General features: G+C 39.0%; 1 protein-coding gene across 3 annotated transcripts in view; it reads right to left on the reverse strand.

The window, feature by feature from the left end:
• Positions 1–7,059: 7,059 nt before the first annotated feature.
• The window catches only part of LOC125237722 (snake venom 5'-nucleotidase), a 47,729-nt gene continuing 28,952 nt past the window's right edge, over positions 7,060–25,836 (reverse strand). For 2 of the 3 annotated variants that reach the window (XM_048144885.1, XM_048144883.1), the window contains exons 3-15: positions 24,950–25,057; positions 24,247–24,333; positions 22,389–22,555; positions 21,141–21,239; positions 20,429–20,551; positions 19,357–19,522; positions 17,912–18,090; positions 16,769–16,924; positions 14,478–14,657; positions 13,233–13,357; positions 10,760–10,867; positions 8,336–8,432; positions 7,060–7,402 (exon numbers count right to left, since the gene is read on the reverse strand). In XM_048144885.1, coding sequence (XP_048000842.1) covers positions 7,319–7,402; positions 8,336–8,432; positions 10,760–10,867; positions 13,233–13,357; positions 14,478–14,657; positions 16,769–16,924; positions 17,912–18,090; positions 19,357–19,522; positions 20,429–20,551; positions 21,141–21,239; positions 22,389–22,555; positions 24,247–24,333; positions 24,950–25,057 — 1,679 coding nt within the window. In that variant the 3' untranslated portion in view covers positions 7,060–7,318. Of the gene's footprint in view, positions 7,403–8,335; positions 8,433–10,759; positions 10,868–13,232; positions 13,358–14,477; positions 14,658–16,768; positions 16,925–17,425; positions 17,605–17,911; positions 18,091–19,356; positions 19,523–20,428; positions 20,552–21,140; positions 21,240–22,388; positions 22,556–24,246; positions 24,334–24,949; positions 25,058–25,836 lie in introns of all 3 variants that reach the window. The other variant, XM_048144884.1, reaches the window with a different exon arrangement.

The following is a 25,836-nucleotide window of genomic DNA, read 5'->3' on the forward strand; positions in this document are numbered from 1 at the left end:
ATGATGATGAGGAAAAGTAAAAACAAAAAATAGTCCACAATTATTTTATTCAACTTAATTCACAACAGAACTTATAGCTTAGTAGCAACTTAACACTTGATATCACAAATTCTCACATGACAGCAATTAAAAATAAAATGTGTCGTTCCGCATTAAAAGGGACCTTTGACTATTTAGCTTAGTAGGCTTAAAACAAACTAGCTTTTGCCCGCTTTCGCTATTTTAGGGAAGTGGGGGGTTAGAAAGAGACAAAAAATAGCCTATGTCACTCTCCATCCCTTCAACTATGTCCACTTAAAAATCACGACAATTTGTCGCTCCGTTTTGCCGTGAAAGACTGACAAACAAAAGACACACACACTTTCCCATTTATAATTTTGTTATCTATAAATTAGGAGCACTTCAAAGTGGCACGCGTCGATTCAATATGATTCACAACCAAAGTGCGATGATCAAAGGTACCTTTTCATATAGAACTACACATGCAAGAAGCACACTAGTTGTTCCTTTCTAGCCAATGGAAATGGCTTGAGAGTGAAAGAGATAGTATATTGTGCTTTAGTATCATTTATTATAATTTTGTGCTATTCTTAATAATTTATTTTAATAAATAGGGGGTAGATTGCCAGTAGCTGACCCCCTTCCAATAACTGGCCACCTTGTACTAAAAATTAACTCTGCATAATCACACCTCGGACACTGATGGCGATCAAATATATGAAAGAGGCTCGTTCCTATTCGCACACAGTCTAAGCTCGTGTGGGTGAACGCGTACTATGCTTGTATGAGTGAAATATGACACTAAATATGACTGTTCGCGTTTTTGACAGGCGGTAACTGTGAGGTAACCGAGAAGGGGTGGGCGGCATTCTCAGCGGGGAGCGGTAGTGGCCATACTGTGCGATAGTAGGTACTCTTTATTATACTGTGGTATAACGGTAGTCTGAATTCATTTTACCATAACGTTGGCCAGTTACTGAGAAGTGGCCAATAATTGAAATTTTGTGTAAAAATGAACTCTGTTTATAGGTAAAGAGAATTCATTTTTAGTATAGATTAACCAGTTATTGGACGCTGGCCAGTAATAGGCTAGTTTCCTACTAGTCAAATCAGCTTCTTTTTAAGAACTGTCAAAACGATTAGATAATATGGAATTACTATGAAATACTGAGGAGTGACGTCACGGTCAATTCATTTACTTTATATCTTTCTCTTTGACTTATTAAATAGAAATTATGTTTAAACATAACTACTGTCCATATTTTTCTTCTAATTATGTGGTGCTTTATTTCGTGCACTGCATAAAATATTTTATTTTAAGTATAGGAAACTAGCCTATTGGCAATTTACCCGAAATCAAAAAGTGTACATTGTCTTTTTTTGTAAAAAGAAAACAGATTCTTTCAAACACTTAATATTTGTTTCTATACAAAATAACACAGAGACTAGCCATGAAGTAAATCACAACCTCTATTTTAACAGTCGGTTGAAATTACATACAAAATAATATTTTACAGGCAAATATAGGCCCTTTCATACCAACCGAACTTTTCTCACTTCGTTACAGAATAAGCCTGGCAAAAAGAGTAGAAATCAGTACCACAGCTCGGACAATGGCGATCAAATATATGAAAGAGGCGCGTTCCTACGCACACAGTCTAAGCTCGTGTAGGCGAACGCGTACCATACTTGTGTGAGTGAGAGACAGGTCGACTGGGTCGCGTGGTATGGCCTTTGTTTAACAGATTAGGGCAAAAGCGAAAAGTGCATCTCAGAAAATTCATACTATACAGGCGGTAAGAGTGATAGATTAAATATAAAAAGATCATACCATCCCATACATTAAAATGCGACCGCCTAAGAATACCACACTACACCACACATAGATGGCGCTACAAAAAATGCCTTGTTGCCATCGATTACTTGTAGATTGGCTTTGTGTCACTTTCGAGCCATAAATATATGTCAAAAGTGACAACGCTATCTACAAGTATAATCGAAAGCTACAAGACATTTTTTTGTGGCGTCATCTATGTGTGGTGTAGGCGGTCGCATTTTAATGTATGGGATGGTATGATCTTTTTATATTTAATCTATGCTGTGAGGTAACCGAGAGGGGGTGGGCGGCACTTTCAGCGGGGAGCGGGAGTGGCCATACTGTACGATAGTACTCCTTATTATACTGTGTCAATAGGGGCGCCACCGTGTACGTATCTATTAAGACTCCGTTTTGCATCTATTGAGTCACTTTTGTATGAGAAAATTAAGTGATGCTAAAGATAAAATCATTTCTACTCCTTTTTGCCAGCCTGTAAATACTAAGACACACAGACACTTCCTACAAAAGAAAACAAAAATCACATAAGCTAAAGTTCTAGCAAGTACCAAATTCCTTCTCATTGTGACACACAATTGTACATATAAATACATTCTTAATTTCTTAGCCTTGGACACTAATTTGTGTCGTTCCGTACAAAACGGGACCCCAGAGACATTAGTTTTACTTGTACTTTTATATATTCTGTGGTTTTAACAATAACAATACTATATTTTCATGTTCTCGAAACGATGGATATAAATTGGGGTGAATACGGATGGCTGGGGTGAGTAGAGACAAACATTCAAATGAGATTCACTTAAAAAAATCAAAATCACTTGAGATTGTGCCATATTTATATATCTATTATATTTAATCGAATAATGATTAATTATTTGCTTCCTTATTTTTTGTACATTATTTGTAGAAGTTCCCTTTTATACGGAATGACACAATTGAACACCTTAAAGGACAGTTTTCTAACACGCAAAGCATAAGCAATCTTATTGCTCAAGGAATAAGGCGTAAGCACTAGATATGTATGTGGTTCTGTACTTTATATCTAATTCTTTGAATCTCGAATCGTTTCATAGGATTTCTGAATAAATAAAAGTTTAGATTTTAGAAAGTGTTTTTTTTTTAATGGAACCGACTTTTTCCTTCCATAAAAATTTCAAAGAATAAAATTACTATAATACGACGTGAAATAAGTAGTAGGTCGAAACTGAATAGGTGTAATGAAAGTAAAAAAAATCGCCATATTAATATTGTTGCTGTATTTAAGTTTTTTATGTCAATAGTTTGAAATATCATCATTACGCAAAAAAAAATCTACTAAGTGTTATCTGTCACGGAAAAAGCGTTTGATAAAATATAAAAAAGTAAAATTTGCTAAATCTCACTTTTTGGTGTCGTTCTAAAAAGTAAGCCCTTACTTGAATTACATTCAGTTTTCCATAATATTTGTAGTCTTCAAATAATCTTCCATGACCAATAGTAAATTAAATAAGTTATTTCGATTTTTCCACACTTTGCTCAATACTCATTTATTAAAATTAAAGAACAGATATATATTTAAAAAAAATCAAATAAAAAAACGAACCAATATGGCCAACATCAAGCGCTCCAAACAACATCTTTATACGTCCCCTTTTCAGAAAAGGACATTTATGATATATACACATCACAACAACGAAACCAAATACATTTATAAGCTTTGGAAGGCACTGTAAAGCATATAAGTAATTGAGACCCCTTTACACTTAGTGCTTAAATCCAAACAACGCACATTGTACGACGCAGCGGGCTGCGGGGCCTAGGAAGGCATCGCAGTTAAAATGTCCAGTTCCTTAATTGAATCGTTGTATATATCGTGGGGTGGATGGGGATAACTGGGGAGAATAGAAACAAAACGTTTAATATATGGTTCTGACAACGTCTGAAACATTTGTTGTACTAAGTTTTTTGAAGTAAACCATGATAATAACGTTACTTTGCTGTTATTGATCTTTTTGATTTCCGCAAAGTAACCCCTGATTCCATCACTTATTTTTGAAGCATTTGTCAGATTAATCACATTTTACGTTTCGTCCCAATTCACCACGGTTTACGAGTTGCCTGAAAATAAACATTAAGTATGAAGGGGAATGATAGTTATTCACATACACAGAGATATCTATACTAATACTTAGTGTGGTGCATTTTACATTTCTTAACAGTATGATCTCGTATTTCGTGCTATCTAACTTGTACGTTTTATTATATTATATTTTTACGTCTTCCGTTACGTTAACGCTAACGTAACATATTGTAAAACGTCAAAAACTAACGGTTAGTAGATACTCAGTTAACAAATACAATGGAACTTCGTTAAGTTTTAGAGAAATAAATGTTTTTATTGTACAACAGATCGTATGGTATAAGCGATGGAAATCTATTTTTCTTATAGACTTTTTTATTATCGAGAGCCTGTTATACGTCCCACTGCTGGGCAAAGTCCTCCCCCCGCTTCTTCCATTCTTCCCTGTGTTTCTTCTTTCAAAAAGGAGTCTAACTCGTTTCGGCATCGCATACTTCAAAATATATTTGGATGTATTATTATTAAATGACAGTTTTATATAAAATATACTGTGTTCAAAATAAATATTGTCTATGACTTTTCGATGAAATCAATATGAAAGCTTATTTTAACAACGATTATGAATGACAACGATAAAAATAGTGGGAAATAGAAAATAGTGGGGAATAAAAATAGTGGGATATAAAAATAAAACATGGAAGTAAATAGTTCTTGTACATACCTCTCACATTTAACTATACGGATGTATTCTCGTTAACATCGCGTTTTGGTTAATTGGTACCATATCATAGATTAAATATAAGAAAAATATACCATCCGGCATCCCATACATTAGAATGCGACCGCCTAAGAACGCGCAAAAACTAGATGGCGCCACTAAAATGCATTGTTGCCATCTTTTACTTGTAGATTGGCGTTAAGTGTCACTTTCTGACACAACGCCATCTACAAGTATAATCGATGGCAACAAGGCATTGTTTTAGTGGCGCCATCTAGTTTTTGCGTGTTCTTAGGCGGTCATCTTGTATTTAGTCTATGACCATATGGAGACCCGTCATCAGCCACGAGTGCTCGCGGCGGCTACACTCCGTCCAAGCAACCCGTATAGTTAAATATTTGAATATATTTCGTGAAAATTTTGACGTTATCTGGGGATGGCGCTTACGGCGTTATGAGCGATGTTCGTATACAAATACGACACCTCAGGACGTAAGCGACACCGACAATAAAGTCCCTGTACCCAGATAACGGCACATTTAACGTCTATTGTTCTTGTCTATAGCTCCTATCTATAGTTATATTAAATCATTGACTAATAGGCCACCATTAACACTTTCGAAACCGGGCTCTACGCGGCGCTACGACATTTTCGCTACATACGGGGAAACCCATGTAATCGGCTACGCTTCTACGAGCGGTGTACCCGACAGTCGGGTTCTTGGTAGCGAAAGTGTTAAAATAGTACATTACTATACAATTGCGGAAAAAAGGAAGTTCGAAACGAGTGACGATAAATTAACGAGTAATCGACACGAGTTACGAATTTCTTTTTCGCACGTGTATCGTACGACGTTTTTCAGTACAGATGGTCCTCCGAAGTTTCGACCTGGCATATAATTAACCACTTCTCGCACTAGTGCGCAAAAAAAAACATCTGTACTGAAAACTATATTTCAAATGTTACAATATCAAAAATATGTAAAGAATTATCTAATATCAACTAAAATAACGGATAGACAACGCGTAAGTTACAACCATGGTATTCAAAAGCGTATATAGGCTACTGTAATCGCTTTCCAGTACCTTTTAAATGTGTTTGTTTGCCACAATTGCATTTAATCATAATAACAGTAAACTTTTCGATAAATACTAACTTAAATCGTAGTTTTTTTATAAGACCTATTATAACGTCGATGTAAAAATTGTAAAATAACAATTCAAAACAATATAACAAGCGCTAATATAACATAATCTCACGTTGTCTTTTAAAGAGCTACAATACTTATTTTGAGGTAGACAGAGACAAAAATACTCTGCATAAAAATAAATATCTTTAAAAATAAAACTTTTGAGATATGACAATGGTAACTATATGTAAATTAATACTTTTATTTCTTAAATACCATTAACCGGGGTGAAAAGGGTTGGCTAGGGACACAGCTCAAAATGTGATTTGCCTCGCAGTTTCTTAATATCTGCTTACATAAATTGTATCATACAAAAGGTACTAGTTTCAATAAAATGATACAATTTCTGTTTTTTTTTAGAAATTGGTAGGTCAGCATCCGATTGTAAGTTTCGTACCTATTCACCCCAGTTGACGATATCACTATTAAAGTCAATGGGCATATTTTTATTTTGTTGTCGATTTCACTTTTTTGTCTGGAATTTTTTGAAGTTTTTCTACTCAGAATTATGAGCTCTTTCGATTCTACTAGGAAACAAAAAATGCCGCAAAATTTCCATACATTTTTTTGTCTTCCTTTGAGATACAATCAAACAAGTTGTATGAAATTGTAACTCAGTAGAAAAAAAAATTGTGAGACAATTTTTTTCTCCTGCGGAATCGAAAGAGCTCATAATTCTGAGTAGAAAAAGTACAAAAAATCCCACATTTGGAAGAAAAAGTAAAACAGACAAGAAAATAAAAATATGCCCATATGGCGATAACCTGTCGAAATTAGTTATTTGATCAAAATATATTAAAGAGATTCGATGAGGAAATCTTTCTTTTTTAATAGGTTTGGTCTATAACATTAAAAGTACCACCAAACGAAGTGATCAAAGGAATAACTTGGTTGGGTGTAGAGGGAGGAATATTAAAATTCTATTTACCTGACATAAAAACAATTAAAAAGTAAGTAATAAAGAAAATTAATACTTTAAAAATCAATAAAAAAAAGTAATTTTAATTTAGAAATAGTGGGGTACATACAAATTTTATGTTCTGTCCCTATTCGCCCCAGCGATCCCTTTTCACCCCGGTTGGCTATATTTAATTATAAAGGCCGGTTGCACCAAATCGTCTGGCACCATTAAAGCGTTCGTAAAATTTTATTGTATGAGAAGGTCCATATAAATGACGATGATGTGTCTGTCAAATGTGGTTGATGCAACTGGCCCTAAGTGTTATAATTATGGTACAGTCAAGTGTAAAAATATGGGTGCGTACAACTTATCAAAAATATGTCACATAGCACTTTATGTCGGCGGAATAAGGTCTCGGTACATATTTTTGAGCGGATAAAATCGATACGTATTTTTGCACTTGACTGTACCACTTAATCTTGAATGCTTTCCGTATAGTTATTGAGGTGTTCTGTGCTTCAGCAAGAGTAATGGAACTCGCTTGCGAGTAGCACCGTGTAACCGGGTATATAAATCGGTGTACAACGAAGATGAGGTGTAAATTGACCGAGCGGTTAGGGCGAGTTCTCATCGTCGACTTCCGCGATAACCGTGTCGGCTTCCCAGCGAGCGCGCTCCGCGATCAACGCCTGCAGAGTCTGTCGACAATATTGTATTTTAGACAATTTTTACAATAAATAAATAAAATATTGGGGATGCCTTACACAGATCAACTTAGCCCCAAAGTCCAAACTAAGCAAAGCTTGTACTATGGGTGCTAAGCGACGATATAAATACTTACTTATATACATACCCCCTTATTCATAAATTCACTAAAGTTATCAAGCCGATAAAGTTCGTTTGTCCCTTTCCAACATATTGGTGTGATAGAAAGGGACAAACGAACTTTATCGGCTTGATAACTTTAATGAACGTTTATGAATAAGGGGGATAGAACACATCCATGACTCAGGAACAAATATCTGTGCTCATCACACAAATAAATGCCCTTATCGGGATTCGAACCCAGGACCGTGGCTTAACAGGCAGGGTCACTACCGACTGAGCCAGACTGGTCATAATAAATTAATAATATTTAAGAGCTTCTCAAGTTGAGCGGATTCGAATAACTGCGCCTATATTTATCAATTTCAATTTCAAATATTTATTCAAGTAGGTAGGCTTAATTAAATAAGCACTTTTGACATGTCATACAAAATATTAACAATTACAGCTTAAGAATTACAGATAAGTTTATTTTATGTCTATATGTATACCTAAGATTGTATTTTTTTTCGTATCTTTTCCACACAGTTGAAGTCTACATATCGCTATTCGTATTAAATTATTATTTATACTATGTTTTTCACTACTAAATGAGTTTGTTGTGTTATGTTCATGTTTAGCACGAATAAATGATTTGTATTGTATTGTATATATTTTTATTGTACTGTATATATGTTACCTCAGGTTTGTCGATGAGTATGATTCGGTTCTCGACATTAGGCGCGAGCTAGCACGACTGCTGCTCGAGATCGTCCAGCGACGCGAGTCAGTTTACATCATGTATTGTATTGTATTGTAAATGTTACCTCAGGTTTGTCGATGAGTATGATCCGGTTCTCAACTTTGGGCGCCAGCTCGCAAGACTGCTGCTCGAGGTCGTCGAGCGACGCGCGTCGGGTCAACCTGCCAACAAGTGTAACCGTTAAATTATGTGTTAAATAGGAATATAGTTTTTGTGCAGGTTCTCCATTAGATACAATTTGAGAGCTAAATTTTGTTTGCCGCGTTTCTTACAATCCTTAACATTTACAGAATATCTAAATCTATACCCCTATACCCCCTCTCGTTCTAAAAGGTACTATCCCCCATTATCTGTCAAGACTGCATCATCCAGGTATAGACAGAATAGCTTCCTAATTCGAGCGAGTCGTCGGCTAAATGAGTTGTCGAAGGAAATTGACTTTGATATTTTTAACTGTAAAGTTTCGAATGTAAGGCAATTATTGGTTAAGCGGTGTTCTTTGTGAGTGATTATTATTATTTTTTCTTTTTAATTGAATACTTATGTTGACTATTAGTGCATTCATCTTACTTAATTTTCTGTTTTGTTTTCTCTTTCTTTATATTTCACTTTTGTGAGCATGTGTGTGCGATGGTATAGGTGCTAGCATTAGTTTAATTAATATTACTTTGTATCTATCTGTGAGATCCTGTAATTGGCTTTCTGAATCAAATTATGTTGTATACTTCTAGTTTTTAACCCCCGACGCAAAAACGGAGGGGTGTTATAAGCTTATAAGTTTGACGTGTCTGTCTGTCTGTCTGTCTGTTTGTCTGTGTGTGTGTCTGTCTGTGGCACCGTAGCTCCCGAACGCATGAACCGATTTAGATTTAGTTTTTTTTGTCTGAAAGCTGAGTTAGTCGGGAGTGTTCTTAGCCATGTTTCATGAAAATCGGTCAACTATGTCGCAGTCGGGGGTTTTTTCAAAATTTTAATTTTGTTGTTATATAGCTGTTGGTTCTCCATAACATAAATAAATAAATAAATAATATTATGATGAATAATAGCTATAATATTACGATAGAATTCGGTTTCGTGTGCAGCGAGGCGGGGTTCGCAGTAAGCGTGGACTGAGGACACTTGTATGAATAAATAATAAATATTAAATATTATAGGACATTCTTACACAGATTGACTCAGGCCCACGGTAAGCTCAAGAAGGCTTGTGTTGTGGGTACTCAGACAACGATATACATAATATATAAATACTTATATACATAGAAAACATCCATGACTCAGGAACAAATATCTGTGCTCATCACACAAATAAATGCCCTTACCGGGATTCGAGCCCAGGACCGCGGCGTAGCAGGCGGGGTCACTACCGACTGCGCTAGACCGGTCGTCAACCATAAGTGTGTACCCTTTTGTATGAGTCTCTAAAACTACCCTCCTATTAATATGTAGGCTACCCTCCTATTAGCTTGTCTGTTAGTGTTAATTTTAAGGAATTTATAAGTACATAAATAAAATAAAACTATGGAAACGGATTAAATCGCGTATAATGAATTTAAAATACATCCCGACGTTTCGAACTCTTTACAGCGTTCGTGGTCAACGGGTGACTGAGGAAAAATTAAAATGTGCAAAAGCTACCCACTTACAAGAAATATTAACGAACAATGACCACAAATAATATAATATATAATATTCCTGAGGCCTGTGAAATGTCAAACTCCTCTACAAAGCGCGGGAGTGTACAGGCTAGACTGTGAGTGCGGGCTGTCATATGTGGGACAGACGAAACGAAGCATTTCCACACGGGTGAAGGAACACATAGCGGATGTCAAGCACCGTCGGCAAAGGTCTGCAGTCTCTGAACATGTCATGGATAAAGTCAATCATGCTATAAAGTTTGACAAGCCTCTGGTTCTCGCTAAGGAGAAGCGATATATACCCAGAATGTTGCGAGAGGCCATTGAGATCAAGAAATATCCAAACTTTAATAGAGAGGATGGCTTTACTTTACCACCGGCTTGGGATCCAGTAGTACATCTGATAATGGAACAAGCACGACGAAGGCTGTGAGGCATTTGTGTTGTATGGTGTTGGACATTTGCAGTTTGTTTCTTTGTCAATTTTGTGTAGATTAATTGGTTAATTATTTTTTAACAGAGTAATGGTAAATTTTTTTGAATATTGTATAACTGGCTTTATTAATAGTGTGTGAACCTGCCTTAGAAATCTATATTATTTGTGGTCATGGTTCGTTAATATTTCTTGTAAGTAGTAGGGTAGCTTTTGCACATTTTAATTTTTCCTCAGTCACCCGTTGACCACGAACGCTGTAAAGAGTTCGAAACGTCGGGATGTATTTTAAATTCATTATACGCGATTTAATCCGTTTCCATGGTTTTATTTCATGAGTAACTATCGCGGTAACCGAAGACAATATTATACATAAATAAACTTTTAAAAAGAGTCAAGTAGCCTATATGAGCATACTTACCGGTGGTGCGGGTGCGGCGGCGGCGGCGGCTCCGCGGCGGAGGAGGCGCGGCGCAGCGGCGGCGGCCCGTCCAGCTCCGTCACGTCCAGCATCTTCACCAGGCTGTGTCTGCAACAACACGGCTCTTTATTATGCGGCGGCTTCGGAAGAGAGGGGGGCAGTGATTCAGCTGAATCACACGAGGGGAAAGAGGGCGCCAAAATGTCACGCCAATTGGATAGGTAAAGTTTTTTAAAGATAGGCAAATATCTATCTATATATTTTATAATTCAACCAGCTCCAACCCGATTCGACACCAACTGGGGTAGTACCTCCGCCTTGCAGAAGACCGCAGCCAAATAGCACTAAACCCTACTCATAGTGTTGTGTTTCTGTCGGTGAGTAAGGCTGCCAGAGCTCAACGAGGGTGCGGTGTGCTGATGACGGGAGGACTTACGGAACTAACTTGTTCTGTCTATTGTCCTTTGAGTCGTCGGCAACCCGAACCCTCCTTAGAACTTGTACACTCCTTTTTGCTGTGTACTTAACACAGCAAAAGGGAATGTACAAGTTTCTAATGGGGTGGCAACGCGCATGTGACACTGTTCGAGTTGCAGGCGTCCATAGGTTACGGTGACCGCTTTACATCAGGCGGGCCGTATGCTTGTTTGCCACCGACGTAGTATAAAAAAATTCTTCCAGATTATAAGTACTATTTAGTTAACCAAAATGAAGGAAAGATTGTATGATAAAGTTAAATAATTTTAGAGAAGTCATAATCATCAGTCATTTAAGAACCACTGGGAAATTTTTAACAAAACTTTCCACAATCGTACTACTAAGTGTAAAGTAACTATAGAATAAAAACAACTTCTAATCATGAGAGGGCATTTTTAGGGTTCCGTAGTCAACTAGGAACCCTTATAGTTTCGCCATGTCTGTCTGTCCGTCCGTCCGTCCGCGGATAATCTCAGTAACCGTTAGCACTAGAAAGCTGAAATTTGGTACCAATATGTATATCAATCACGCCGACAAAGTGCAAAAATAAAAAATGGATTTTTTTTATTTATTAGGGTACCCCCCCTACATGTAAAGTGGGGGCTGAAATTTTTTTTCATTCCAACCCCAACGTGTGATATATTTTTGGATAGGTATTTAAAAATGAATAGGGGTTTACTAAGATTGTTTTTTTGATAATATTAATATTTTCGGAAATAATCGCTCCTAAAGGAAAGTGGACCCCCCCCCCCTCTAACTTTTGAACCATTTATGTTTAAAAAATATGAAAAAATCACAAAAGTACAACTTTATGAAGACTTTCTATACTTTCTAGACTTTCGCACACTCGAGAGAGTGTGCGAGCGAGGCCGGATAGGGATACGAGGCCGGGAATCCGTTTTCACGCTGAGGCATGTATAGTGCTTTTCTCAAACATACAATGAAATAAAAAAAAATGCTCTAAAGGACAATATTTTATAAAAAAAAATTACTTTGTAGGCCTAGGCCTAAAAAATAATATGAAATCCCTTTACAGTCCTCTCGAGTTGTTGCGCCCAAAAAGCGATACTTCCCAGCCCATTTTAAGGAACGTAAAGACAATATTTCATTGCATGTTAGAGAAAAATTATTTTGAACTTGATAGGTTCAGTAGTTTTTGAGAAAAATACGGAAAACTACGGAACCCTACACTGAGCGTGGCCCGACACGCTCTTGGCCGGTTTTTCTTCCCTTATCCTGCTACGGTCTAAAAAGCGCTGGTGGCTTAGCGGCAAGAAATCGATGATACTGAATACAGGTTTATTCTGCTTATGATTACAGTGTGCGGAAACTTATAGTACCGTGACATCACTCCTCAGTATTTCGTATTAATTCCATATTAGCAAAGAGGATCGAGTATTATAGAGTTATTGTCGAAGTAAAATGTGTAATCACAGTGCATAGACTGCCATCTCTCGACACAGGCTTAAAACTATTGAACCTCCGTTTTGACAATTTGGCCCATATTCTTAGCTTGATAATGTGTTAAAATGTCAAATATTAATATTAGCACCATCTAGCTGAGCGTACCCCAAAGGCACAGTATAATAAAGAGTACTATCGTACAGTATGGCCATTCCCGCTCCCCGCTGAAAGTGCCGCCCACCCCCTCTCGGCTACCTCACAGGTACCGCCTGTCAAAAACGCGAACAGTCGACCTTTCATATGTCACTCATACAAGCATAGTACGCGTTCACCTACACGAGCTTAGACTGTGTGCTAGGAACGCGCCTCTTTCATATATTTGATTGCCAGTGTCCGAGGTGTGCCAAAGGTGTAATGCCATCTAGGCCCCCGTACCTTTTTCTGTATGGTACTGAGGTACGTTTTTTTCTTAGACTTTATCTGTCTATACGGAGTTATATATTTTGATATTAGCAAATCGTTTTGACAGTTCTTAAAAATAAGCTGATTTGACTAGTAGGAAACTAGCCTGTACAGAAGATTAGTAGATTACCTGCGACTGAGAGTGACCAGCGACTGGCGATGCTTGGAAGCCCTCGCTCGCCCGGAGCGCACGTTGATAGCTGCGAAGTGGTTCTGCACCGCCAGCCCGATCTCCGGACACAAGTCTTCGGACACCTATGAATTAAAATGGGGTCTCTATTGGTTCCAATAAACTCTTAAGTCATAAGCAGAGATCGGATTTTTGTGCGTCATCTCATACTATCCTACATACATACATATAATCAGGCCTGTATCCGATAAAGGGGTAGGCAGAGCACTTGAACTACTGTTTCAGTGCCAGTCTTGGCAAATCTCATTAAAATGACGTAAGTCACTAAGAATGTCGCAAATCCGTCCGATCTCTGGTCAGAAGTCGGACGACCGGTCTGGCTCAGTCGGTAGTGACCCTGCCTGCTAAGCCGCGGTCCTGGGTTCGAATCCCGGTAAGGGCATTTGTGTGATGAGCACAGATACTTGTTCCTCAGTCATGGATGTTTTCTATGTATATAAGTATGTATTTATCTATTTAAGTGTGTATCGTCGCTTAGCACCCATAGTACAAGCTTTGGTTAGTTTGGGGCTACGTTGATATGTGTAAGGTGTCCCCAATATTTATTTATTTATATAATGTGTTGTTTGTTCACAGTTTCGTTAGTCATAATTAGATTTTTCTTAGAAACGCGTAATTTTTCAGGATTGCCAAAAAATAAACCTAACCTAACCTATATTCATTTGTACAAAAAATTTTAGAGACAAAAGAAATGCTACTTTATTTATTTACATGAGAGTTAAAATTCCATTAAACGCGAATGTAGGTACATCTTATTGCACATTAGGCGGCAAGAGGATAACACATACAAGAAATTTAATGAACCATGACCACAAATAATATAGATTTTTAAGGCAGGTTCACACACTGTTAATAAAGCTAGTTATACAATATTCATTTTTTTACAATTACTATGTTAAAAAACAATTAATTAATTAATCTACACAAAATTGACAGAAACAATCTGCAAATGTCCAACACCGTACAACACAAATGCCTAAAGTGTAAACGCCGGGATGAATTGTAAATTCGTTATACGCGATATAATCCGTTTCCATAGTTTTAAACTCCGTCAAACAAGTCTGTCAGTAAATAAGAACAAATAAAACTATAGGTAGGTATCCTTTTCTCTAGCACCCTAAAGAAAAGGATGCATATAGTTTTCTTTGTTCTTATTTGACAGAGAATATTCAAAGTAAGTCTTACCAGTAATCTACATCCAGGCAGCATATTGAACCCGTCATTTCCCCTGTACAGGTAGTCTTTAACAGCTAATCTGTACCGCTGTTCTCTCTGTAAGTATTCATCTCCGATCTTCACCACTTGCTCGGCGACGCGGGAGCCAGGTGGCTTAGTTGGGTCGAAGGCGAACGATATACCTGCCACCTGTAACACAATAGAAAAATTATTATCTGAAATAGATATCATACAACATACAATCACGCCTGTATCCCATAAAGGGCTAGGCAGAACACATGAAACCACTAAAGCTTCAGTGCCACTCTTGGCAAATAAGGGGTTAAAGAAACTGTGACATTGCAGTGACAGGTTGCCAGCCTCTCGCCTACGCCACAATTTAACCCATATCCCATAGTCGCCTTCTACGACACCCACGGGAAGAAAGGGGGTAGTGAAATTCTTAACCCGTCACCACACAGGTAAAATAGATATCATACGTACACTTAAGAATAACCTAACCACAAAATTAAAATTTTGGAAAAACCCCGACCGCCATATTGCAGACCGATTTTCGTGAAACATGGCTAAGAACACTCCCGACTAACTCAGCTTTCAGACAAAAAAACCAAATCTAAATCGGTTCATCCGTTTGGGAGCTACGATGCCACAGACTGACACACACACACAGACAGACAGACAGACAAACAGACAGACACGTCAAACTTATAACACTCCGTCGTTTTTGCGTCGGGGGTTAAGAAGCGATCAAGCCCACTGGTGGCGAAGCCGGGAATCGAACCCGGGTCTCCAGCTATCGCGGCTGACGGGCTAAACCGCTACACCACCCTACCACCGAGGTACCCGTCGAAAATACTCTAGTGTATGGTTATCTCTGAAGGCTAGGCACTTTTGACGCGCCTTTGATAAGAAATCATAAAAAAAATATCATATAAAAAAATGTTTTCCCTAGTTCTACAATAGAAAATGTCGAACAGTGGATTCTCGCCATTGGGGGGGTTGTAAACAGGTAAATAAAGCGATTGCATCGCATATGATGGTCAAAACTGGATGTTACGAAGGAAATCGTCTTTGGAATTTCATATTATCAAAGAGGATCGAGTATAGGCTACTTGACCCTTTTTTAATCATATAGAAAATAACATTTTTAAAGTATAAATACTTTCACTTAATCAGGCAAAAACAACATTAGCCATGTTAATCTATAGATTGTCTGTGCATAATGTCAATCGAATTGAACGCAAAATTTTCTGACATTTATAAGCCTTATAAGGCATAAAGTTCATCATGTCAGTGATTGACTCGACATAAAGTTAGGTTCTATGACGTCATTACACTCATTACATCGCTGACAGCGTATTCGGTGGCCAAAGTTAAAAAAAAATATTACACACATTTTCAATCGAAAATACGTAGTTATTATACACTTTTAATACCCAAAATTTATAAACATTGGTTTCTTATGTCAAATATTACAGGAAACAACCATTTTTTGTGCCAAATTCGGTATGAGTTTAGTAGCCTATTATTTGAAATTGAAATTCTTTATTTCAGGTCTATCGACCCATATTTTTTGTTAATAATACATTTAGCTTAAAACTAGGTTATTTATTATAGACTAGGCACATACAATTATACACTAGATTACAATAGAATAATTAAAGTAAAGTACTTTTTTTTTTTTAACTTTTATCTGATGTATACATCAGATAAAAATTTTAAAAAATTAAAACATTTTGAATTCATATAAAATTTTAAAAATAAAATTAGAAACAATTAACAGTCACATTAGCATTGTATATTTTCATTTATTTGATATACTGCCAAACAGGCTTGACTTGCCCGATCCAATAGTTTTGAATTGGACAGATTATAGAGAGTTACTGTCAAAGTAAAATGTGTAATCACAGTACATAAACTGCCATCTCTCGACACAAGCTTAAAACTTTTAAACCTCAGTTTTGACAATTTGGCCCATATTCTTAGCTTGATATGTGTTAAAATTTCAAATATTAATATTAGCGCCATCTAGCCGAGCGTTCCCCAAAGGTGTAACGCGATCTAGGCCACCGTACCTTTTTCTCTAGGGCTTTAAGGTACGTTTTTTTCTAAGACTATCCGTCTTTACGGAGTTACATATGTCTTTGATATTATAAAATAGATAACCTTACTTGTGGGAACCGCCCCTCCAGGCTCGGGTACTGACTGACGGTTCTCCAAAGCCTGCAGGATGGTGGCCCCTGTCACAACTAGTGGGTCTTATGGACCCTAGGTCAACCCCTAGTCCCCTATAGACTTACTTGTGGGAACCGCCCCTCCAGGCTCGGGTACTGGCTGACGGAGTTCTCCAAAGCCTGCAGGATGGTGGCCCCTGTCGCCTCCACCACCACGAGAGGGTCTCTCATGGGTATGATGGAGCCTAGGTCGCGAAGAGTGAAGTCCCCGGCAGCATGCACCTGAATAGAATAACAAATTAGCTATCAGAAAAATGGTTTTGAGGCGTTCCAGAAGAATAGATACTACTTACACCATATAGATACTTAAATGAAAACAGTAAATTATGCAATGGAATTCAGCCCGATATTTAGGCGAGTGGAGCGCCCTCTTACATTCAGCAGTTCACCTGACCCAGTAGAGTCGGGCACAACCCGACATTCAAGCGCGAACAGCTCGCTATTACATTCAGCAGCACACCTGACCCAGTAGAGTCGGGCGCAACCAGACATTCAACCGCGAACAGCTCGCTCTTACATTCAGCGGTACACCTGACTCTGTAGAGTCGGGTGCAACCCGACATTCAAGCGCGAACAGCTCGCTATTACATTCAGCAGCACACCTGACACTATAGAGTCGGGTGCGACCCGACATTCAAGTGCGTAGAACTCTCTTTTAGTTACATTCAGCGGTACAAAGTGAGACCTTTTAGACAGGGTTAATAAGACTATATTTATTTGAACCTGGTCAGATCTAAAGGTGCCGGAGTTGAGCAGCACGAGGTCGGCGCCGGTGGCGGCGAGCAGCACGTCGCAGACCCAGTTGCCGAGGTTGCACTCCTGCCGCCGGATGCACGAGAACCTGCCCTCCAGCGGCACGCAGAACTTGCCCAGCACCTCGTCCATCTTGCCTTCTATCATCGCAACCCGACATTCAAGCGCGAACAGCTCGCTCTTACATTCAGCAGTACAGCTGACCCAGTAGGGTCGGGCGCAACCAGACATTCAACCGCGAACAGCTCGCTCTTACATTCAGCGGTACACCTGACTCTGTAGAGTCGGGTGCAACCCGAAATTCCAGCGCACAGCTCATTCATTCAGCAGTACACCTGACTTTGTAGAGTCGGGTGCGACCCGACATTCAAGTGCGTAGAACTCGCTTTTTGTTACATTCAGCGGTACAAAGTGAAACCTTTTAGACAGGGTTAATAAGACTATATTTATTTGAACCTGGTCAGATCTGAAGGTGCCGGAGTTGAGCAGCACGAGGTCGGCGCCGGTGGCGGCGAGGAGCACGTCGCAGACCCAGTTGCCGAGGTTGCACTCCTGCCGCCGGATGCACGAGAACCGCCCTTCTAAAGGCACGCAGAACTTGCCCAGTACCTCGTCCATCTTTCCTTCTATCATCGCTGTGGGGGGTTGAATGTGTTATTTAATAACTAGCTTTTTCCCGCGGCTTCGCTTGCGTTAAATTCGAAAATTGTGGAATGCTCCATCCATACAAACTTCCACCGCCCATTTTAGGGAAGTGGGAGGTTATAAAGAAATAAAAAGTAGCCTATGTCACTCTCCACCCCTTTAACTATCTCCATTTGAAAAATCACGACAATTCGTCGATCCGTTTTGCCGTGAAAGACGGACAAACAAACAGACACACGCACTTTCCCATTTATAATATTAATATGGATATGGATGTGCATAGGTATTAGGTATCTACTAGCTATCAGTGGCGGCTGGTGAAAATTTCTGCTAGGCAACACTGAGCAAAAAAGGAACCTACCTTTACATTAGCTATATACTTTACTAGTAATCAATTTTAGGCAAGCCTGTGGGAATCGGCTTGTATGGATTAGCCACCCACTGCCTTCAGTTACCCGTGACCATGATACATGTAACTGCGTCGTAATATCGGGAGCTCGACAAAAAACAAAAAGTAATCCCGGTCTATAAGTCTCTTAAGGTTGATTTAAATATTAAAAACCGGCCAAGAGCGTGTCGGGCCACGCTCAGTGTAGGGTTCCGTAGTTTTCCGCATTTTTCTCAAAAACTACTGAACCTATCAAGTTCAAAACAATTTTCCTAGAAAGTCTTTATAAAGTTCTACTTTTGTGATTTTTTTCATATTTTTTAAACATATGGTTCAAAAGTTAGAGGGGGGGGGACGCACTTTTTTTTCCTTTAGGAGCGATTATTTCCGAAAATATTAATATTATCAAAAAATGATCTTAGTAAACCCTTATTCATTTTTAAATACCTATCCAACAATATATCACACGTTGGGGTTGAAATGAAAAAAAAAATATCAGCCCCCACTTTACATGTAGGGGGGGTACCCTAATAAAACATTTTTTTCCATTTTTTGTTTTTGCACTTTGTTGGCGTGATTGATATACATATTGGTACCAAATTTCAGCTTTCTAGTGCTAACGGTTACTGAGATTATCCGCGGACGGACGGACGGACGGACGGACAGACAGACATGGCGAAACTATAAGGGTTCCTAGTTGACTACGGAACCCTAAAAACAAACAATTTTTACTAAAAATTTGCTGTGACACACGGACAGACATGCACGAGTGACTATGAGGTTTAAATTTTTCCTTTTTGAGGCGCAAAGCCCTAAAAACTAATAAAATTGTTCCGTAGTCGGATAATTTTATTCCACAAACACTTACCAGAGTATTTGTCAGTCTTAGCCTTAAGCACGGGGTCCTCTGCGTAAGAGCTGGTGACATGGACGTCGGCGATATCGACACGAGTCGAATCGGGCCCGAAGCTTATGTTGATCTTCGAGAACTGACGGAAATCTGTGCCGCTCTTCACTATGTATTTGTTGTTTACCTGATGAAAGGACAAATTAGTTAATTTTACCCTCCACCTTATAAAATTAAGGTAGGCTGCGTCAGGGACATAGCCGCGATGGATAACGTGAAACGTTCTGTGGACTATCGCTATTGAGGAGGGCATAGTTAGTAACTTAAATAGCGAAGGCCGAAGGCCGAGCTCCGCGTAGGGCCGAAGGCCCGGAGCGTTACTGAGAGGCTCCCAAGCACGCGAGGCCGCATGCCGAGCTCCGGACAGACAGTGCTCCCACGCAGAACAATCATAAAAGTGTCTAATAACCTAACCACAAAATTAAAATTTTGAAAAACCCCCGACCGTGACATAGTAGACCGATTTTCATGAAACATGGCTAAGAAGTAAGAACACTCTCGACTAACTCAGCTTTCAAAAAAAAAAACTAAATCGAAATCGGTTCATCCGTTTGGGAGCTACGATGCCACAGACAGACACACACACACAAACAGACAGACAGACACGTCAAACTTAGGTATAACACCCCGTCGTTTTTGCGAAGCGGCGGGCCGGAGGCCCAACGCTGAGCTTCGAAACACAGCGAAGGCCGCTCCACTACGGGTTTTTAAATAGGTTCACCTAACGGCCCAGCCACGACATTGGTCTAAGCGCGACAGCGGTGAGCGACAGCCATACGTGCGAATGAAAAGTCCCATCACTGTGTCTCGCTCTGATGTATGGGCGCCGCTCACCGCTGTCGCGCTTAGACCAATGTCGTGGCTGAGCCGTAAAGTTTCACAAAAAATTGTAGTCAGCACGGGTAGCATTGTCGCGCGATAGACGACAAAATATCAGGCCGTCCCTATCGCACTATTAGTAAGTGCGATAGGGACGGTCAGATGTTTTATCATTTATCGCGCGACCATACTTGCCTGCCAGGTTATTGCTCACCTCTATAACTTCATAGACGTGGTCGTGGCCGCCCAGTATGAGGTCTATCTCCGTGTTGCCCTCCGCCAGTTTTATATCGTTCGGGGTCCGCATGTGAGTGAGGGCTATCACGTACTCGCAACCCTGTTGAGAAAAAACCTTTTTTCAAAGCAAATTTGAAAAAAAATCCTGGTAAAAAACGGTTTTTTTTCTATTTATTTATTTAATAAGTTTACACGGCTTCACAGCATAAAACACTAATACACCGAATAAACTAACATGGAAAAAAAAATACAATTTCAAAAAAAAATTACAACGACAAACATAATATATATACAATTATTTTACAATATCATCAATCATCATCAAATTTATACGACCGATAAAACAATACCTCTTTTCCGCACTTGTATCGTAATGTACTTACTACAGTACATATGGCGCTATATTACTGCACTTGTTAGGTGCAATATGCAACCTATGTCAAAAATTGAAATTCCCATAATGTACTGTAAAACGTTGTACGACACATGTGCGAATAAATAAATAATTTATGCATAAAAACCATTCGGCGAATAACATTTATTCACGAATTATATTCGGACAAACCTAAATAAATATTCCTAGAAAAAGTATGCGTAACAGATTATGCGAAAGGTTAATTATGACAAAACAAGGGGAATCGTTTCGAATTTCTTATTTATCGCACTTGTATCGAAATGTAGTATTTTACCTCTTGTTTGAGTTGCTCGGACAGTTTGGCGCCGGCCTGCAGGAAGTCTATAAACGTCACTTCTTCTGGGTTTATTGTCGCCAGCGTCTCCAGCCACTCCTGGGGACAAAGATAACTGTTACAGGCGTCCATAGGCTACGGTGATCGCTTAACAACAGACGAGTATATTTCTTTATTACAAAAAATACATTTTTTAACCCCCGACCGCAAAAACGACGGGGTGTTATAAGTTTGACTTGCCGTTCTGCCTGTGTGTGTGTCTGTCTGTGGCATCGTAGCTCCCGAACGAATGAACCGATTTACATTTAGTTTTTTTTTTGTTTGAAAGCTGAATTAGTCGGGAGTGTTCTTAGCCATGTTTCATGAAAATCGGTCCACTATGTCGCAGTCGGGGGTTTTATTATTTTGTGGTTAGGTTATTGAAATAAAAAATTCTTCTTTTGGCTCACTGTGGACAAGAGTAAGCCCATTTATAAAATAAAAAAAAAATCGACTGAAAACCCACTCAGATGATGCCAGTTATAATTATAAATTCAAACCAAATTTTGAGTTTTATTGACCCCTTTTACTCCCTCCAAGTTTTTATAGAAAAATGTTTGGTGTTTATTAAAAATTGTCACACTTGCCACGGCATGTAGCGTGATCCAGGAGACATTCTGACCCGTTCAAGAATGAGTCCGATTTTGTATTTGTAGGGGAGCATGTGTTATACGCCCGTCACCCAGGGGACGGCCTGTCTCGTTGCCTATCGTCACGTAGGGGTCAGGGGACATACCTGTTCTACAAAAAGTAAAAAAAAATACGTCACCCAGGAGACATCCTCATCTGTTCCACAAGTCCTATTAGTCTGATCTTATGTCCATTACACAGGAGAGCATGTGTTTTACGCCTTCACCCAGGGGACTGTCTCGTCGTCTAACGTCACACAGGAGACCTGTTACACAAGCCCTATGTGTCAGTTACACACGACAGCGTGTGTGATCCGCCCGTCACCCAGGGGACGGCCTGTCTCGGTGTCTATCGTCACTCCGGGGACATACCTGTTCTACAAAAAGTCAAAAAAATACGTCACCTAAGGGACATACCTGTTCAACAAGTCCTATAAGACCTATCTTGTGTCCGTTACAGAGTAAAGCGTGTGTGATCCGCCCGTCACTCAGGGGACGGCCTGTCTCGGTGTCTATCTTCACTCCGGGGACATACCTGTTCTACAAAAAATAAAAAAAATACGTCACCTAAGGGACATACCTGTTCAACAAGTCCTATAAGACCTATCTTGTGTCCGTTACAGAGTAAAGCGTGTGTGATCCGCCCGTCACCCAGGGGACGGCCTGTCTCGTTGTCAATCACGTTGGACATTAGCCAGGGGAAGTTGCACTGAGCTACTAGTCCTGATAAGACTTCTAGGCCGAAATCTGTAACACAAGAGAACTTAGTTATCTTCACCGTTTAAGGCGAGCGCGTTTATTACATCTAGAGTGGAGTGAGGGATTCGAGTGTTGACGTCCAATAATTATGCTCAGGTCCACCAGGAGAGCGGGGCGAAGGTCGCCCAAACAGACGATGGGCCGACGATGTAACCCAGGCAGCAGGGAAACAGTGGATGACGCTAGCCCTAGATAGGGACACCTGGAAAGAGATGGAGGAGGCCTTCACCCAATGAGGGGTTCATCAGAAGAAGAACAGACAAGAACACAAGACATGTAAAAAAAAAGATGAATAAATGGCTTTTTTTTTTTAATTATGCTCAAATGCAACACATACTACTATACATATATGTATAATATTATATAGTATGTATGATTTAAAGTAAACCTTTTAACTAACGTTCACTCATATTATTAAACTAGCTTTTTCCCGCAGCTTCGCCCAAGTACGTAATCTTGTTTTCCCATACAAATTTTGAACCCCCATTTGACCCCCTTAGGAGGTGAATTTTGAAAAATCCTTTCTTAGTGCTCCTCTACACCTTATAAGAAAGCTACGTGCCAAATTTGGGATCTCTAGGACCAGCGGTTTCGGCTATGTGTTGATATGTCAGTCAGTCAGTCAGTTTCTTCTTTTATATATATAATATCTGGGCAACCGAGCTTCGCTCGGTTCTGTTTCGTATCCTTGACATGTCTCGCCATCTAGTTCAAATATGAATAGTACCTACATCGAGCGAAAGAATTCTCAGCCTTAACAACACAACTACTCCACACGAGATGGCGCGCATTTCGCCACAAAAACTCAAATAGTGTATTTTTCTATCGTTTAAGCCTTGACCTGTGTCGCCATCTAGTGTTTGCAATAAATAGTACTTACATCGACCGAAAGAATTCTGTCTTAACAGTACAACTACTGCTCACGAGATGGCGCGCGAAGAAAAACGCATGAAAACTCGAAAATTCGCGTTTTCCGGGACCTAAGGATAAGTTAGACTGATTTTTCACCCCCAAAAACCCCCACATAACAAATTTCTGCGAAATCGTTAGAGCGGTTTCCGAGATCGTCAGTGTAAATAAATATATAAATAAATAAATATACAAGAATTGCTCGTTTAAAAGTATAAGATTATTAAATTAAAACGGGACTTAATCGCGTAAAACCCACGTTTATATTTAACCCGACGTTTCGGACATGACATTACGTCCGTGGTCACGGGTAGACTGGCTGGGAGTTGTATCAACATCTTCTAGCTGTACGAGTTTTTCGAACTACCCGCACTTGATTGTCATTAGTCACCTTTACGCTAGGGTTGCCACTCTGCCTACATACAACACTCACGAGTCACGACATCCGATGGTATGGGACCGGAAGTTTTCTTTGTTTTACTTTGTTTATTCGGTAAATATTCGGCAATGCAATCGAATTATTTGGCCGAATACGAACATTGAAAAACTTGCCGAATGCCGAATATTTACCGCCGAATATTCGGCCCATCTCTAATTCATAGGATAAAATGTTTTTTTTTTTATAAAATAAAAGTAATTAATATATAATATAAGACTGCCTGTTGTTCCCTATGTTTATTTGATGTGTTTCTTGTGTTTAACTTGTGAACTATGTGATGTGTACAATAAAGAGTGTTATTTTGTATTGTTGTTACTCGTAATTTACTTACCGAAATCATGGTTGCCAAACACAGCGCAATGAGTTCCGATTTCATTCAGAACTGGTACCATCTGTTCGCCCTTTGTGTATGTACTTACTGAAACAAACAAATAAATACTCTAGGAACAAATTAAATTATTTTCATAGAAAATATTTTAACCTGTATTTTTAAGTAGTAACACTACTATTATGTTGTAAATTATTAACACTACTATTATTTTTTTAAACAAATAAATATTTAAAAACTGAAATAGATACCATAAACTAAAGAAAAAGCGATCAAGCCCACTGGTTGCGAAGCCGGGAATCGAACCCGGGTCTCCAGCTAACGCGGCTGACGTGATAAACCGCTACACCATCTCGACCGCCTGTTTATAATTTACATATAGTAGTGTTACTACTTAAAAAAAAAACAAATCAAAAAATATTTAATAAAAAAATAATTTGATTTGTTCCCTACATAAATAAATATTTTTTACACAGATTCACTAAGCCCCACGGTAAGCTCAAGAACGCTTGTGTTGTGAGTACGCAGCGATATAATATAATATTCAAATAAATACATAATGCAATTAAGTTTAAATACATGTAGTATAAATATACTACATGTAGTATAAATATTGTACTATACATTATAAACTGAAATATACACCTAAGAAAAAGCGATCAAGTCTGGTGGTGGAGCCGGTAATCGAACCCGGGTCTTTACTTACGCATGCTAGGCGAGAAGGCGTCACCACTAAACAGAACAAGTGGGTTCAGATGCTGCATGGCTTTGACAGCCGTGCTGAACCGCAGCGCTCCGCCCACCGGCTCCGTTTCTGAAATAAAAATAAAAAATCTTGAAAAAACCCCCGACCGCGACATAGTAGACCGATTTTAATGAAACATGGCTAATAACACTCCCGACTTACTCAGCTTTCAGAAAAAAAAATCTAAATCCAAATCGGTTCATACGTTCGGGAGCTACGATGCCACAGACAGACACACACACAGACAGACAGACAGACAAACAGACAGATACACAGACACACACACAGACAGACACGTCAAACTTATAACACCCCGTCGTTTTTGCGTCGGGGGTTAAAAAATAATTGTCTGGGAGACCGATTTTGCACAAAAAACACATAATACCTTAAAAACGCACGTTTTTCCAGCGATAAAACCAGGGATTTGACTTTTTTTGACGCTAAGTATTAGTGTAGATACGTTCGCTTGGTCTATGGTACAGGGGGGGCAGAGCTCGACTAGGGGACAATTGTAACTGATCCATTTTTAGGGTTCCGTAGTCAACTAGGAACCCTTATAGTTTCGCTTATATATTATATTGTTGGATAGGTATTTAAAAATGAATAAGGGTTTACCAAGATCGTTTTTTGATAATATTAATGTTTTCGGAAATAATCGCTCCTAAAGGAAAAAAAAGTGCGTCCCCCCCCCCCCTCTAACTTTTGAACCATACGTTTAAAAAATATGAAAAAATCACAAAAGTAGAACTTTATAAAGACTTTCTGGGAAAATTGTTTTGAACTTGATAGGTTTTTTCATTATTACACTATGGTGTTGAGTTCTACATGCATCCACTGAACACTCCTAC

Source organism: Leguminivora glycinivorella, chromosome 22, assembly GCF_023078275.1.
Source record: "Leguminivora glycinivorella isolate SPB_JAAS2020 chromosome 22, LegGlyc_1.1, whole genome shotgun sequence".
Lineage (NCBI taxonomy): Eukaryota > Metazoa > Arthropoda > Insecta > Lepidoptera > Tortricidae > Leguminivora > Leguminivora glycinivorella.